At 52.2% G+C, this 16,901-nt stretch overlaps 5 protein-coding genes across 5 annotated transcripts; 1 reads left to right on the top strand and 4 right to left on the bottom strand.

The window, feature by feature from the left end:
* Nucleotides 1-362: 362 nt before the first annotated feature.
* MRS44_013435 (uncharacterized protein) lies at nt 363-1,660 on the bottom strand (the record flags this gene model as incomplete). The annotated part of the gene is made up of 5 exons (XM_065616908.1): nt 363-744; nt 804-1,000; nt 1,083-1,387; nt 1,433-1,500; nt 1,551-1,660. 5 exons carry the CDS (start codon nt 1,658-1,660, stop codon nt 363-365), a joined length of 1,062 nt encoding a protein of 353 aa, XP_065472980.1.
* A 1,091-nt stretch (nt 1,661-2,751) lies between these two features.
* On the top strand, nt 2,752-3,748 carry MRS44_013434 (uncharacterized protein; the record flags this gene model as incomplete). Its single annotated transcript, XM_065616907.1, has 2 exons — nt 2,752-2,922; nt 2,960-3,748. 2 exons carry the CDS (start codon nt 2,752-2,754, stop codon nt 3,746-3,748), a joined length of 960 nt encoding a protein of 319 aa, XP_065472979.1.
* A 612-nt stretch (nt 3,749-4,360) lies between these two features.
* Nucleotides 4,361-6,791, bottom strand: MRS44_013433 (uncharacterized protein; the record flags this gene model as incomplete). The annotated part of the gene is made up of 4 exons (XM_065616906.1): nt 4,361-4,762; nt 5,101-5,736; nt 5,864-6,204; nt 6,287-6,791. 4 exons carry the CDS (start codon nt 6,789-6,791, stop codon nt 4,361-4,363), a joined length of 1,884 nt encoding a protein of 627 aa, XP_065472978.1.
* A 2,575-nt stretch (nt 6,792-9,366) lies between these two features.
* MRS44_013432 (uncharacterized protein) lies at nt 9,367-13,282 on the bottom strand (the record flags this gene model as incomplete). Its single annotated transcript, XM_065616905.1, has 3 exons — nt 9,367-11,695; nt 11,752-11,840; nt 11,960-13,282. The coding sequence occupies 3 exons, from the start codon at nt 13,280-13,282 to the stop codon at nt 9,367-9,369; spliced, it is 3,741 nt and encodes a 1,246-aa protein (XP_065472977.1).
* A 52-nt stretch (nt 13,283-13,334) lies between these two features.
* MRS44_013431 (uncharacterized protein) lies at nt 13,335-15,803 on the bottom strand (the record flags this gene model as incomplete). Its single annotated transcript, XM_065616904.1, has 1 exon — nt 13,335-15,803. The coding sequence occupies one exon, from the start codon at nt 15,801-15,803 to the stop codon at nt 13,335-13,337; it is 2,469 nt and encodes an 822-aa protein (XP_065472976.1).
* Nucleotides 15,804-16,901: the final 1,098 nt, after the last annotated feature.

The following is a 16,901-nucleotide window of genomic DNA, read 5'->3' as shown; positions in this document are numbered from 1 at the left end:
TTTATACCCCGCCTTCCTTACCCGTATCTTTTTCGTTTTTCCTGTTTTTACTCCTCCCTGTAGTCTGGTGCACTTGCCACACAGGTCGGCTGTACGTATGATACGCGGAGCCACGTCCGACTCTTATCAGTGGGATATATCGACTTGATTCTTTACCTTATCTGTACTAAGAGACTTGGTGGCTTTTACATTTAATGCCTGCTCAAGCTGGTCTGAAGACGACTAAACCAGTGGGGTATTTCCTGTACAGACAGTGGTACCAAAGTTTAATTGAGGCATATCTATTTGATGTAGGTCAAATCTATCCTAAGTAATAACGTCGGTTTCGTGCTCTCAGCCCCTTGCCAAGGCCATGAACTACCTCAAGCAAAGGGAACACCCTCACCCGGCTCGTTCACGCCGAGACCAACCTTGCCTACAGTGGTCTTGGACTCGATTTGGCGATGGGCTTCCTTTAGCCCTGCAAGAGTCAACTTGTACCGCTTGCCAAGAGTTGGGACAAGCTTTCGCTCATCCATCAGACGCGACAAGGTTGTAAACATGTCGTGATAGCCTTCAACATTGGTGTGATGATACGCCGCAGAGCCGAGCCAGTCCCAGGAGAAGGTCATTGACTTGGACATGAACTCGGTTCCGTAGAGACTGACGTCAGCCTGGACAATGGTGCAAGCCTTGCCGAAGGGTGCGCAGATTTTGGCGATGGCATCAACATATTGTTCAGTCCTTGCCAGGATGTAGACATATCTAGTCAGCGTAATCAGCAAGGGATATGGTGGACAGTCAGGCACTAGGCGTTGGCATACTTGATCGGGACGTCCAGGTTCAAGGTTTTGACTTGTTCCACAAGATCATGCCGGTGGTTGACTACATGAGTGGCGCCCATCCGCTTACAAGAATCCATAGTCGCTTGTCGAGACGCAGTAGCAACCACTGCTGGCAGGTTCAAGACGTTGCGTGCCAGCTGGATAGCAGCACTGCCCACTCCGCCGCCGCCATTGATCTAGTTTGCGCGATAGCACGTCAGCCAAAGTATGATAGACTTTTTCCTAACCAGCACTTGATGGAAGATGAATCTCACGTACAATCAGTATTCCGACGTTCTCATTGGGTTTAATCTCAAGTCGGTGGTGCAGGGACTGATAGGCTGTTCCAAAAGTCAAGCCAAAGCTCGCCGCTTCGACAAAGTCGAGCGACTTGGGTTTGTGAGCGCAGTGAAATTCGCTGACGAGCTGGTACTCTGCATAACTGCCCTGGCGAGTTGTCGCTCCAACCCACGAGATGTCATCGCCGGGCTTGAAGAATTTGCAGTCGGGGCCGACTTCCAGAACAGTCCCAGCACCATCGTATCCAATGATGTGGAAGCCTTTGGGGGCAAACTTGTAGTAATCTCGTCCCAATTAGTGGCTGAGTAGCACCATAGCGGGAGCCTTACCTGGTGCGTCGTCGTAGATGCCAGCCCGGATCTTAGTGTCGATTGGATTAACAGAGCAAGCCTCGACCCTGACGATCTCGTTAGGAATGAAGCGACAAAACGGAGTTGAATAACTTACTTGACAAGAACATCACGGCCTGTTGGACTTGCAGGTCGCGGAACGTCGCGGGATTCGAAGTTGTCGACGGAGCCATAGGCAGATACACCAACCGCTTTCATAGTAGCCATTATGTCTGATGTGTCAAGATGACACTGTTTGAGTTCGTTGTGAGAAATGGCGAGGAATCTGATGAACTACTAATCACGTCGGAACTTCCATATAATATGGAAGAGAAGTTGGACTTATCCGCTGCCGGCGTTATGACTCAGTGTCTTGTTTGTTGAAAATAATAGAAGGAAAGTCTATGCGGGCAGTGATTAATGGTGTCGGCATAACTCGGAAGCTTCACCCGAGGATGAGGAAAGAGAATAGCTCGTTGCTTATGAAAGTTGCTTTTGCCTGGTGTTCCAGACCCGACTCGGCGTCATAGTCTAGGGCACCCAACTCGGCGGGGTGGAGATGATCGGCCGTTGAACCGCGGCTTCTCCGCTTTTATATAGTCCATAAGTTTATCTCATGACGCCATTCGTTCCTAGGGCCCGGGAAGTTGATGTAAGTCGGCCGAGTAAGAGTGGGTTGTTTCCATCCCGTTACATCCGCTTATTTGTGGATACCAGAGGTGTTTGTAAGCGCGCCGTCCCTCTTGCGGTCGGAATGGCGACACTGTCGTCGCGGATGCTAATAGTAAAGGCACCGAGTTAGGCCAATGCAAGGCTCTTCATCTGGGCCTTTGAGTGACCCCCAATGCGGCGTGGGGAACGAACGGGCTGGCTAGGCCATTTTGTCTTCTCCACATATGCCTCGGCCTAGATACAGTTGCCCGAGTCAGCTTGAATGCAGAGGTTGCAGGGTGTCTCGGACAGACGAAGGATTTCAAGCTACATGATTGCCACTATCGTACCGGGGCAACACGGCTCAGCTGACAGGAGCAGAGTGCTGTGACACATTGTTAAAGTCATTGAGGCTTTACTGATTATTGATCTGTCTCCGGACTCCCGGCCTCCACCTCATCAGGTGCCCTCCCAGGGGGAACGTCGGCAATGTCTTGGAGTCGACCGCTCAATGAGGTTTTAATAACCCTTTATTGCCGTCCGACTCATGAAAGCACCTAGAGTTTGCAATCATGATGGCTATATAACTATTCGCAGTCATTAAATCACAAGACGTTTACCTCGAGTATAATTCCGTTACTTTCTTTTTCATACCCATGCCGGCAAACATGACTCTGTCCCGTCAAGACATTGAATTCAAGGCCTGCGATGGCACCATTCTTCGCGGATGGTTATATCCAAGGCACGAGATCTCGCCATGCATCATTATGACCCATGGAGTTAGTCTTCTCCCTTTCCCCTCCCTGTTCTGCTTCTTTCTCTTCAGCAGTCATGCTACGGTATGCCGGATCGTTGACTTGTCTATGTCTCACATAGCTTGGCGGCACTCGCCACTTCTTACTACCCCGGTTCGCCTCCGCTTTCAACGAGGCAGGATATGCCGTCTTGCTCTACGATAACCGTAACTGGGGAGACAGCGATGGTCTACCTCGACAAGAGTCGAACCCAGCGTTGCAGCAAACCGACTACTTCGACGCATTCAACTATGCCATCACCTTGCCCTGTGTCGACGGTGATAGGATAATATACTGGGGTAGTAGCTTCTCGGGCGGCAATGTCATCTATGCGGCAGCGATAGACAAGCGAATCAAAGCTGCCATCATTCAAGCGCCTGCCGTGTCCGGCGAGACTCGGTCTCTTGCGTTTAGGCATCGCATTCCGGGGCTACTGGAGGACAGAAAAAGGATCACTTCCGATCTGGGTCATTCTACTGTACCACTGATTGCGCCTGATCGAGAGTCTGCTGATCCGTCTAAAACAGACGCCATGTTCCCAACCAAGGATGCCTACGACATTTTGATTGAGCAAGGGAATTGTGGCAGCCAGTGGGAAAACTATATCACGTCTCAGACTCAACTGCACATGCTCAGTTTTGAGGCTCAGGCAATGATCCATAGGATCTCCCCCACACCGCTCCTGTTTGTCATCCCAGGCAACGACGTCCTTGTTTCAACATCGTCCCAGATGGATGCCTTCAACAAGGCTCGGGAGCCGAAGCAGTTGCATTATCTGAAAGAATGCGGCCACTTTGATATATACCTGGGCGATTACTTTCGAGACAACATCAAGGCGCAGATCCAGTTCCTAGAACGATATGTTAAGTAGTTGTCGACTTAATACTAAGAACAGCACCTGGCCTACTACTGTACTCATTACCAATGGTATTGGCGCCCAATACCATTTTTCCTGGCCCGTGAACACTTCTTTCGGATTTCGGTCTCGCCCACTCAGTATAATACTGTTGTAATGGCTCTGCTTGAACCGGTAATCAAGTATTCCAATAAGCATATCCAAGCATAACCGTTCTATCTTCTCATCGTCCAGTCCATTCTCCCGGGCTAACCCTGCCACAGTATCCTCTGCAGCGGTTTCGAAATGGTCCCAAAGCTCGCCTTGTTGTACCGTCAGTCTGTACGGCGGCTGTTTATTATCATCCTGGTCCTCCATCCGCTGCCGAATGCACATCAATGTCTTCCAGTATCCTTTATACTGCGCCCACTTTTCATCTTCTAGTCGGTTATCGAATGGCTTGCTCGGCTTCGTATGGATATCTTTCCGTTCGATCTGGAACAGTGCGGCCAATCCGACTGTTCTCTGCACTGATGCTGCTCGTGCTCAATCGGCTACTCGCTCAAACGCCTCGCACGTAATCTGCAGTACTGGCTCATCGTCCCGGATGGGAGCTGCAAATGGCAGCAATTCTTTCTTCGCCTGGAATCACCGCAAGTGATCGCCCCACCCAGTTCTCTCGACCTGCGCGTTCGGCTCCTTCTTTTCGTCTGCAACCTTGATCTCCTCCTCTTCTGCGGTGTTAAATCTCTCAGCCTGTTCCCGGTGGATCCTCATCAACCGTTCGATCACGCTCTCAGTCGGCTCGAGCTCTCTGAACAGCCCAACCGGCGGTTCGACAACACTCCCTACCTCAAACCACCGGCTGGCTTGACGGCACTTGAAAAATCGTTGGCAATGCACGCCCTCTCTCCACGGAAATGCACGCAGCTCCTTCAATTTCTTTTTAATATTGCCACCCCTCTTCCAATCGTTTTGCCGTTGATGTTTGTTGCGATAATGCTGCTGGATTTCACGCTTGCTTCGGACGATATAGTCGTATGTATGATACTGCAGCTTGTTCGTTTTTGGCGGCTTGAGATATTGGATTGGGTCTACTGATGCTGCTCGTGCTCGGTCGGCTATTCACTCAAACACCTTATATATGATCACTTTTGATTACCATGCACAACCACCCTTTCGACACCCCCACGCTTTCGCCACGCAAAACAAAAAAAGCACCACCAAAAATGAGCAACTTTACTTACACAGAACTTGACCAAAATGATAGATATGCGCAAAATTTTTCGTTTTATAAATAAAAATGCACATATCTATTGAATCCTTGGTCTTTTGATAAGCCGCCCTGATCGCGTGGTTGGTTGATGGGGTATGGTTTCCTCTCTGACCTCAATGACCGAGGCAGCCTCCGATTCTGACTCCTGCTCGCCTGAACAGCCACCTTCCACCACAACAGGCATATTTTGAGTCTCCTCTTCTCGTATGGCTTCTCCACCAGCTAAGGTCTCACCAAGAGCCATAAAACGTTTGTTAGGATTCGGCACCGCCTTCCTCTTCTTCCCTCTCTTCAAGCGAGCCAATTCCTCCTCTAGGCTAGCAATCCTCGCAGTATGCGCCGCTACCGTCTGCTGTTGAGCCTCAAACCCCTTGGCTATTACGTTGTACCGCCTCCGTGTCTTTGGTGTTTTGTTCAGCCCAAGATCACGGATTTGACGGCTCGTTTGTGGTGTATCGTCCGAGTCAAAATACGGCCTGGGTTCGGGAGTCGCTCTTGGGCTGCCATCTGGCCCATCTTCTTGGATTTCTGGGTGCCGTAGCGCTTTGGCACGTGAGATCGGCCAATTCCCAGTAACCCTCCAGCCAGAGAGTATGTTCTTCTCGGTCATTCCAACTCGACGCGCCTTGGCGTAGGCCCTGATGAAATTAACCTTGTCCATCGGAGTGGAATCAGTCAACGAAGCGAACTTTTCCAATTCTCGTCGATATGCGGCTTTGGAGGCATTGAATACTCCATTGTCCAACGGCTGGAGCCCATGAGAGCAGTGTGCTGGCAGATAGCAGCAATACACGTTGTTCAAAAAGCACGTGGCCATCCACTCATCCTTCCGTCACTCATTAGTAATCTTGAGCTGAAGAAAACGAAGAACATACCGTTGCATGGCTCCCATGACCATCTAAAATGATCAGTCTCGCGTCAGAGTCGTCGGCTGGCATTGTCTGGGGTAGATAAACTCTTTCAAGCCATTCAACGCCAATGTGGTCGTCAGTCCACCCGTTAGGCGAAGTTATGTAATACCAGTCTGCTATCTTCTTAAATTCTTCAAGAAACCACTGTTTCTGGAGTTCTTTCCCCTTGAAGATTATGCCAGGGATCAAGGCGCGGCCGTCAGCAGTGATAGCCTCGATAAATGAAGTCCAATTCCGAGTCTGTGGTCCCTTGAGAAATGCCTTCCTCTTTGGGTCCGCGCTTCCAACAACCAGGCCGTCTAAGCCTAAATAAAAAGGATTAGTCAGTCAAATTTCAAGCACTGACAAGGTATACAGATAGATGCTTGCCGAAACCAGTCATAATACCCCCTTCGTCAACGTTGACGGTGTTTTCAGGCTTGATCCAGCCATACTGGCCCTCCCTGATATCAAAGTACCAGTGAACTGCCTTGGGTGTGAAAGAGTCGAACCTTTTAGCTTCTTGGCGTCTACCCATCTTGGTCTTGAGGTCTGCACGGCGATTGATAAATCTGGCCACCCAATTGCGTCCTAACTCGGGATGTTCACCCTGCTGTCTCAACAAGCCCATGACGCAAGCGCGGATCTGATCGTGGGACGGAGCATAGCCTAAGGATTCCTGACGGAGTATCCAGAAAGCCAGTCTGTCCTCTTGATTCTTGGATAAACGTCGGCGAGGCTGAATCTGCTCTTTCACGGCTGTCTGGCCGTTAAGTCTGTCGATGAGAGTCCCTCGGGGCACTCCCCGTCTCTGAGCGGCTTGAGAGGGTGAAAAGCCATTATCAGTAATATCCAATATAGCCTCAGCCATGTCGTCCTCTGTATATTCCCATCGAGGCCGCGAGATAGGCATTTTTTTGTCGCTGTCAAAGACAAAGACCAAAAAACACGAGAAAGAGCGGTGAGGAGCTTGGTGATTAAACTGACAATATTTCAATAGCATGGCCTGCTTATATCGCGTACCCCGCACAGCCTTACAGAGTCAAAACAATTACCTCCAATCATTTCTATAATCAATAGAGGTAACTTCTTTTAGGCAACTATTTATTTTGGCTAACTTTCGTGTAAGTGAAATTGACGAGTTTTGGTGGTGCTTTTTTTGTTTTGCGTGGCGAAAGAGTGGGGGTGTCGAAAGGGTGGTTGTGCATGGTATAAGAAAATACTACCCAATATTGGTACATCTATTTAGATATCCATTCCTCGACCTACTTCAAACCAACTGCTAGCTTTACGATTTGTAAAAAATCGCTGGCAGGAGACACCTGTAACCCAAGGTAGTTTTCGAGGCATCTGAGCCTTCTTTTTCACATTACCTCCCCTTTTCCAGTCGTTTCCCCATCCGTGTTCGTCTCGACAGTGTTCCTGTATTGAGTGAATTGACCGAGTCACATATCTACAATTCATACTGCACCGTATCCCATCTTGTTTCGGTGGCTCAATAAAGCATATTGGTTTAGTTTCCGGCGAAGGAAATCTAAAATTGCATAGATCATCTTGCTTCTTGAAAATTGCATGAATACTGCTAGCTTGAGAACCTATCTCTCGCCTCTGGCTCAATGTGAAATTATCTCGATGTCTTGGTTGGCGAAGGTGGCTCTCTATTTCACCAGCCAAAACTGCATATTTGCAGTCACTGCATACCATCAAATCGAACTGTACTAAATGAACGAAAGGGCCAATGGTAAGAATAGGCTGATCCTCAAGTGACCCCATGGAGGTTTCAGGTAAAGTATGATGTATTGTATGGCATACAGTGACTGGTTCCTGATCGATTTGGACCTACCAAGTATTCAAGTCGGGAACGCGCCCCATTCCCGCTTCTGCGCCAATCACCTATCCCTAACCATCCTTGTATGCTACCGCCTCAGGAACGGGGCCCATTCCCAAAATCCATCTCATTTCCTAAATTATCAGGGATCATTTGGGAATGGGGCCCGTTTTCCCTAGTAAGACCAATCCAGCCAATCATCACTCTGTTCAAGTCCAGAGTAGGCATAGGAGCCATCGCGGCAGTTAGGTAGACCCCACAAGGGAGCAAGGGATCCCTGCCTATGCCCTCCTGTCGCATAACATTCGTGTGACCGGATGTAACTATCCGGTTTCACATCTGGCCTGTCGCATAATCCTAACGACATGAGCTTAAATAGCTGTGCCCGAACACATGGCTGTTCGATTTCTTTTGTTCTTTAGATAATTCTCATCAATTGACTGGTGCCATCAATGATCCCTGTGGAGCCAGTTGTCTGACACGTGTTCATATCATGGAGATAGATGATCAGAAGACGGAGAAGTATATATGGAATATGGAGAACCGGGAATTATTGATGATGATGATGATGATGATCATGTCTGTGACTGATCTGTAGAAGTGTGTTGTGTGTTCCTTTTTGTTCTCCGCTCTCCGTCCTCGTCTCTGGTTCTGACAAGGCGAGGCCAAGATGCTAGATCTGTAACGCTGTTCAGACAATTCTGGCATCATTGTGAACGTCTTCCCTTGAAGTGGCTACCTGTGTAACACCATCATGTATGCCACTTCAACAAGAGGCGGCGTTTACCCTCCTTGGCTCAACAGGGAGAGTGGCGCAGTAGCGCTCGATTGGGGTGGTGGCGCAGAGTCTGTGGCGATGGGGATTTGGCGCGGTCGATTGGCGCGAGGATCCAGGCGAAGTTTGGTGGCACAGGTGTTAGTGGTGCAGGCGTCTAGCACGGATCGTTTAGCGGCCCGAGTTTACGAAGGAGGGCGCAGAAGAAAGAACCTTTTCGTTCCTCAAAGGCAAGGCGTTATGGTTGGTAGTCTGTACAGGAGATCGGTCCCTGGCGGGCCCTCCAATGCCTTTCGGAACGAGCCTGGGAAGCAAGGCACTTGCCCTGTGAGAGAAAGAGCCCGACACACAAGCACTTGTCTTGCGGAGGACCGAGGCTGACAAGCACTGTCTTGTAAAGCCTTGCATGCGCGTTTGTATATCAGGTAGGTGGCGCCTTGGGGGTGTCCTTGCAGGTGTCTGTTTGAAGGGAAAGGAGGAGAGAAGAGAATGTGGGCGTGGGTGCCGAGTACGAAGCTTTATAGGCGATTGGGAGACTTTTGGCACAGGTGACTACAGGGGCTGGTGGCGTCTGCGTGTGACCAGTCTTTTTTGCCTTTTGTGGTTTGAGACGCTGCGCACAGGCGCTAGCTTACAGCTCAGACCCCGCGTTCGGTGGCCATTGCAGTTTAATCCCGTTTCGTGACCTCATCTCTTTAAGCATCAACGAACAGAAGGAGTTTCGGTCGGGCAACGGAGGCGGCAACGGAGGCGGCAACGATCCGGATGATTGGCGAGCGGTGAGGTCGCCTTATGAGATATAACGTTTTCGAGGGTCCTGAATAAGAATTGTATATTGTGGCTCACTACTACCAGGCAGACTTTTAGATGATAGCTCTGGCTGTCCTACGCAAAACCTTGCTGACTTTCAAATAACCGTCTCGTTTCTGCTGCTAGATCCGTCAATCTCTGCATGGCATCAATTATATTCTGGTCTAGCTTATTCCCAATGAAATCCTGCGGTCGAACGGGACTGAGAAGTTTGATGCCTTGTAAAGTCCTACACCGGGAGAGCTGCACATAGAGACTTGTAAAGTCGCATTTCGAAGGTTGGCCATTAGTCATACGATTTCCACGCAGCTCCAGGAGCACCTCAACAAACGTCTTGCTCTGGGCTTTATAGTCAGTCAGGACAAAGGCTGGGACAACTGGCAACCCTCGCCGAGCGCATTTCCCGGATAGGAACCTGTAGTGGGAGTTGGCTGGATCGAGGGTATGTGTGGTAGGCCGGATGAGCACGGTACCCGTTGGGAGAGCTGGGATGGCTAGATCCTTTGTCTCTTGCGACTCTAACAGTATTCCCAGTGGCGGACCAAAGTGGATGGTAACGTCGTCCGCAAGATGGTAGCCCGGGGATTTCGGATCGGGAATGACGTCCGCAGCAGTAAACTCGGCCCCGTTCACAACTTTCAAGCCGGTGTATGTATTTTTGTTGACCACTACAGGCATCCCCTGGGCGTAGAAGAAGACCCCAGGGATCTTGCAGTTGGAGTTGTCGCCTTGTTCGATGGTCTGGGCCACCTCCTGCTGGGATAAGGCCCGACTGCGCCAGGTGTGGCTCGAGACGAAGACCGAGATGTGTCTCCTGTGAAAGCGGGCCCAGCCTACCACTGCTTCCATGTTGAGGCTCCATCGGTTGCGGTTGAGCGGTGTTATGGCGCGCAAGCCATCCTTGAAGGTGACTTGAGAGCGGTCCACGAGCTTAGTGTTGAGCAGGTCAAGGTCCTCTGTCGTCTGAGTTCCAGCGCGTACTCTGTCCAGAAGAGCGCCTAGCTGAGGATCGTCTCGGGCGCGGACCTGTTCCTCAAGGAGAATAACAGTCTTGAACAACAACCACAGACTGTGGCCGCGGTGGTGAGCAATAGTTGCCTGTCCCAGGGAGGCCGTGTAAGCGAGATCCACCATTCGGTCCACCAGGAGGCTTGTCTCTAGCACGGGGGCGAACTGATAGAAATCACCCATCAAGAGAACAACGGGAATGCCTCCAAATGGCTTATCGGGACAGTCACGGAGGGCTTGGAGGTGGCAGTTGGCATGGAATAGCGTGGCTCCCCCGAGCATGCTCACTTCGTCGATCACGAGGACCAACTTCTGCTTCCACATCCATTTCTTCGCTTCCGAGAATATTGGAGGCTTTTGTTTGTCGTGAGAACGGTGGGTGTCTAGTCCCAAGGCTGAGTGGAGTGTCGTGCCGCCGATCTGAGCAGCCGCACTGCCTGATGTGCCGGTAACCTGGAGGTGATGTGGCTGGGCTCTAGCTGTGAATACCTCTCGCAAGGCATCAACGATCCTAGACTTTCCAGTACCGCCTGGACCTCCGACGTACTGAAGATGTTGACCAGCTGAGTCAGGATTGGCAATATAGTTGTCCAAGAAGCGGCACACGAGCTGTAGTGCCATGCTCTGCAGATCGTTGAGCGTATAGCTGGAGGCGGCAAGAAGTCCTAGTTCCACGAATCCTCTAGCGGGGCCTACCTCAACAAACATTCGAGGATTTTGAGTGACCGGGTATCCATGCTGTCTCGGAATGGGAATTTCCGTGTCACACTGGCGGACAAGCAGATCGTCGACGTCGGCGCCACCAATGGAGGTTGTACCGCCTTGGATACCGCCCTCCATCTCATCGAGCATCCGGAGATGCAGCATGTCCTGTGCCTTTGCCGCAGCTTGAAGATCTTGTGCAGAAGGAATAGGACACTGGGATAGTGGACTATTCTGGTTATATCGAATTTGCTGATAAAAATTGTCGTGACGTTGGACAAAAGGCCGATCCTCTTCGACAGGGTTCTCATAGCACAGATCCTGGATCAGGCTCTGCAGGACTGGGGACTCCCTCGTTGCATCAGAATCCCGCACGGCACTTCGAAGAGTCTGGAGGAGGGCCGTATAGGTTTGGTGATGCTCTGCCATCGTTGGCTCGTCGCTATAATCACCTTCATCCAGAGGGAAGTCCACGTCCACTGTGTCGTCGCCTTCCGACCGGCTGGCCCAGAGCTTTGCGTCTTTACGTGCATCCTCGGCCGATTTTCTGAGGAGGGAGATGTTTGAGACATGGGATCGCAGGCGGGGGCAGAGCGTAGCTGCATAGTTAGACCATATGCCGGTGATATCACCCTGCGTCTCGGAGAGGAAGTTTTCCCATGGCACGAACAAGGCCAGATGGAGAACCGAGTTGCTGCGCGGAATGTCAGAGCTGGCTCGGGGGCGAATGGGGCAGCAATGGGAGCGTACCGTTTGAAATACACCGGATGCTCGTCCATGTGGTCATCGCTAATGAACCCCTGAAAGATCGGCACCGCGTACTCGGGCGGTTCGCGAAGCTTTTGGATCCATCCGTAGCACTCTGGAGGTCCCTCCAGAGAGCTATGTAGGCTTCATCCTCATCTCGGCCGTGGCGACGCTCCAGGGTAATCATAGACATATAATCATAGAGGCACACCTCTCTCAGAACTGGGCCCCGGTAGGCATAGGCATCCAGGTACAATAAAGTTCGGCCGCTTTCCCGAAATTGTACCGTCTCTGATGGCTCTTCGGCGTCGGTTTGCGTACTAGCCTGGCGACGGAGGTGTGTCCAGCGCCGGAAAATGGTCCAATAGAGTGCGGTCAAGTTTATGTAGGACCATTGCGGTACATTAGTAAAGTCTGTTTGATAGCCAAGCAGGAAGTAACAGACCTCCACGGCCGAAAGCTGTCTCTCGGAAAAGATTCGGTTCGCCGATCTCATTAGAAACTGACGACTCTCGTTCACTACAGCCTGGCGCCGGGAATCCTGTTCGGCAAGATTTGGCCTGGGATGACCCTCAGATTCACGAAGCTGTCGAAGAACATCAGCAGCGAAGACAAGGCGTTTCCACATGGGCGTGTCCAACTTGGTGGCGTAGTTCGTGATGTAAAATACCATGGCGAGTCCCTTGGTTCTCGTCAAGATCATCGAGATGTCGTGGTTGTGGCGGAGGCCGACTGCCATTGCTTTGTTATACCGGTTGACGAGCGGGTGGTTCCGCCGGATCTTGAGCAGGCCGTCCTCCGTGAATCCGGTGTCCTCGACGATCCTCCAAGGCGCTTTGAACCGACAAGCTGTCCGTTTTTTGTGCTTATCTGCACCCTCTCCGACGAGTCTTTTTAGAGAATACTTGATACAGGTGTAGGTGTGCGAGTGCACCTGGCAACAGTACGCAATGTAGTTGGACTCGTTGTCGAACGCCGCTGCGAGAGCCTCGGTGTCGTGCATTATTTCCTCGACCGGGTCAATTGGCTTTCTCTCCTTTCTGATAGCTTTCCCGGCTTCCTCATCTAAACATTCGTGAAATACCGAGTCTAGATACCGAACCACCTGACCACGGTATTCTTCTTCCTCGGGGTTCGCCATCTCATCGATCAAGGATGGCAACCTCATATTACCTTCCAGCCAGAGTAGTCCATGTAAGTGCAGACTACCTCGGTCATTCGTCTCCACCGTGGCGTAATAATGGCTAATCTTTCCGAAAATCGATTCTTGGCCAGCCCTGACGTATTTCTCAAAGAACAGAGAGATTTCTCGATGGAAGAAGATGGCGGCGCTAACTGGGTCCATGGTGCTGAGGGCGATCCTGTCATACCTTCCCCGGAGATCGGCTAGCAGTTCCTTTGCCGTGTCGTAGTCGTGGAGCCTGTGGATGGAGAGCCACATCTTGACCGGATTGTTGATATCGTTGGGGTTGACCGTGATCCAGATGGCAGGCATACCGGTCCAGATGTTCACTGCTTGTATCTTCCTCCGCATCAAGAGTCGAGTTTCGTTGGACAGCGGCTGTGCGTGGCCAAAGATGGACAATTCACGAAGCAAGAACGATATGTCCGGATCTGTCGTGGTCCTTGTCTCTCGCATCTCCTCCTCGGCTATTTTTAGGCGGTCCGCCGTCAGGCTTCCATAGACCCGTTCCAATCTGTCGAAAGAGCCCCCTCGTCATGCGGACCATGCTGATACGGCGGTTCGTGGATCGGAGGAGGAGATTGAAAACCAAGAAACAAAACACTGGATGCGTAGCAAATCGGCCCCCATGGCGTTGCAACACATATTTGGCCCAATAGTTGAGCGAGTGATTTCCACTGCGCCTTGCTGGCTCCGAAGCGTCATGTAAATTGCCGTCCGGCTCGCTCAGCGCCTTGGGGCCCCCCCTCCCCCACGGGAAAAGCTTCGGAAAGGTGCGCGGGAAGAAGTCCTCGTGCAGGCTGTCCGCAAAGTCCGCACCTCGTTCCACCAGGATGAACGGATGCCCTCCGGTTCCTTGGACGTGCATGGCGCAGGGCTCAGCCTCATCGGCACCTCGAGTCCGACTCGTCTGGAGAGCGTCGGCTAGGAATGAAAGCTTATCGGCCTCTTCAAAAGCCGCCGGTCCATCAAGGGGAAACATTCCGGACGACGTCGTCTCAAGAATAACGTCACCATCGCCGTCGGCATCCTCCGGTCCTGGAATGGAGGTACGAGGATCCCCGGGCAAGGGAAGGTCCTGTTCGTTCGGCAGAGTGCCCTCGGGAAGGCTGGAGTCGTCGCTGGAGTGAGCCTGCGCCGACGCAACAATCTCTTCAATGGTCGTGAACCGGTTCTCTTCCAAACCTCGATCGGTATCTGGGACTATGTGGTCTGTCTGTGTCTTCTCGGCAACGGACGGCTCTTCCCGCTGCATGCTGTCCATGATGAGGATAGGTACATCCGAGCCGTCTGCGTACCGCCATCCATCTATCTCGCCATGGTCGATCGTGACGTGTTCGTAAAGCGGATTGTTTTCCTGGAGCCACGAAAGCGCGGCCCGGACACGGGACTTACGCACTTGGAGAAGATGCCCAACGTCTGCAGCGCCAGGCTTGCTGGAGCCACTCCAAGAGACGTGGATGTTCTCGATAGTTACCAGAAGAGGGTGAGGGAGGACTGTGGCAACGAGGTCCTCCACCTTGTTCGGAAAGACGACGATATGGCCCTTCACATGCTTCCGGTAGCTGAGCCCCGACGGGGTCTTGTTGTCAACGGTGAACTTTGTGATGTAGCCGAAGGAGGCCTGCAATGCAATCAGCCTCTCCTCAACGGGAGACAGGCCGTCGAGCTCTTGGGGATACCGATGCTCGCATCCGATGTACATGTTGTTGACCGCACAGGTCTTCGGCAGTTTCCCCTTCTGCAAAGCGGCATAGCATTCGTGGCAAACCATGGCCTCAGCGTCGCCGCCAGCAGGGAAACAGTCCCTGCACTCCTGGAGCGCTGCAGTGGCCTGTAGCAAGGAGGGCGTCAAGTGCCTCCTCCATCGGATCTTTGTGAGCTCGGAAGGAGGCTGCTTCCTGTAGCAGGAGTTGCAGTGCGAGATCGGTAGCGTCCTTTCATCTGTGAATGCCTGGTGGAAGGACTGTGCAGTCTCTACCTGGAGGGCAAGTGGGACCTCTTTGCACCAAGACTTTGCTACCGATTCCTTCTCCTTGTCGCGGAAACGAGATTCATGGTATCGCAGAATGGACTCGAGGGTCTCTCGTTGGAGCAGGGCGGTTTCCTGCGACGGCCTCGGTCTTTTACGGGGGCGGTCTGGCCTCGTGGGTGGCGGAGTCAGAAGTCCTTCCGGTTGTGGTTCCCGAAGGCGCTTTCGGGGAGGCGGGGTCTGCGGGGTCTGCGGGATTGCTTGGGGAATCGGGATTTGTGGAGAACTGGAGATCCGCTCGGGAGTCGCCGGTGGTTGTGTCGGGCGCACCTCTTCCGCTCCTCGACGGTCGAGCTCACCGACGTCCTCTTGTGATCGTAGTCTTGCGGCTCTTTCCCGGAAACGCTCTTCCGTGTGTTGTTGCGTAATAGCCGCAATTGTCCGCCTGAGTTCATCTTCCGGTACCGTGACGGTATTACGCCGGGCTACTGCCTGCGCCCGGTGGCCCCGTTCTTCAGCGCGCCGGCGTTGGATGTTATCCCATGCACGAGCAACCTCGTCAGGCCGAACTCTTATCGGCTCCTTCTCGGGCTGGGCGGGTGTCTGAGATGCTAGTTGCCTGGCGATAGTGGGGCGGGACGATTCTTGTCTTCCACGGGCCAGTGTTTCGGCGTGTTGTCGGTCCAGGTCTTCCAACGTACGTCGGATCTCGTCAAGCGGAACTCTGACCGGCTCTTGACGGAGCTGATGGGTGCTCCGGGACGCCGAGGAGTTTAGGATAATCGAGTGGGGTGGTCCTGATCTTCCTCCAGCTCCGTTTCTAGTACGTCTGCCATCAAGATCTTCCAGCGTGCGGCGGATTTCATCGATCGGGACCCCGACCGGCTTTTCGCGAGGCATCTTACATACAAGCGGCGTCGTCGTAAACATGTGCACTGAAAGCGGGAAGCAGAGGGCCAAAGCAAACGTGGCCACGCTCGGTATGAAAAGGAGCTGGACGAGGGCCCAGAGAAGATGTTGACACAGTTAACGTCGCTTGTGGCGCGGAATCTCGGCCACCCTGTTTCAGACCACATCATCACGGGGGCGGCGACAGCCTCGTGGCGACACCTAGAGCCATCCTAGAACCATGGTAGCCTCTTCATCATCCAAGGCTAGGCGAGGAGCAAGACACTACGTCAACCGGATCCGCGTGCGGTGTATCAAGATTAGCTTCTTTTCATGATGAAGCGGGAGAGCTTAGGGAACCCTTCAGCCAGATCAAGGGAGGAAAAAAAAAAAGAAAAAAAGGAAAGTGTGACAGAAAGTGTGACAGAAAGTGTGAGGATTCGTAGTCAAGAAGAATCAATTGCTACTAAGGGTTGCGTCCTAAATATACAAGACGTAGCGCAAAGAGGTCAAAAAGAAGGCTAAGATCGGTCTGCCCCTGGCTCAGGGGGAATATCCAATACCACGTGAGGCATCACGTGGTACCCTTGGCACGAGATCACGTGGATTCGTGACAGAAAGTGTGACAGAAAGTTGGCGGCTGAAACCGAGTAGGAATAGAACCTGAACCTGAACCATGAACTGAAGTCGTGGCGGCTCTGAAATCGTGGCTCCTCGGATGTGGCTCGTAAACGGTGGCGCATGAAAAGGGGCTTAGAAGTGCTCAGATCGCAGAGCGAACCGGGCGTTGAGGGGTTAGAAGGCGCGGAAGGAAGAAGATCCTTCGTCTCTACGTTCCTCAGGCATTCAGGACTGAGTGGTGTACAAGGACGTGCGAGACAGCCGGCTCCAAGTACTGCTGCCAGCGCGCGCTTTTGTGAGGCTGCTTAGGCTCGAATGCATATGTGTTGATGTATAAGTCTCAACAGTCTTCTGGGGGTAACCCCATTTTTGTTTTAACAATATGAGACCTCGTGCGGAGAATTATGCCATATTTAATGTCCGTGACGCTCGAGGTACTCGCGCAGTTGATACAGAATGCCGGTGGCTGTCCCCAGAATTCCCGCTTTC

The sequence above is a fragment of the Fusarium solani genome (assembly GCF_023522795.1).
Source record: "Fusarium solani strain SB1 chromosome Unknown bctg00000009, whole genome shotgun sequence".
NCBI lineage: Eukaryota > Fungi > Ascomycota > Sordariomycetes > Hypocreales > Nectriaceae > Fusarium > Fusarium solani.
The sequence above is the reverse complement of the archived record's forward strand: the minus strand, read 5'-3'. Positions and strand labels throughout refer to the sequence as shown.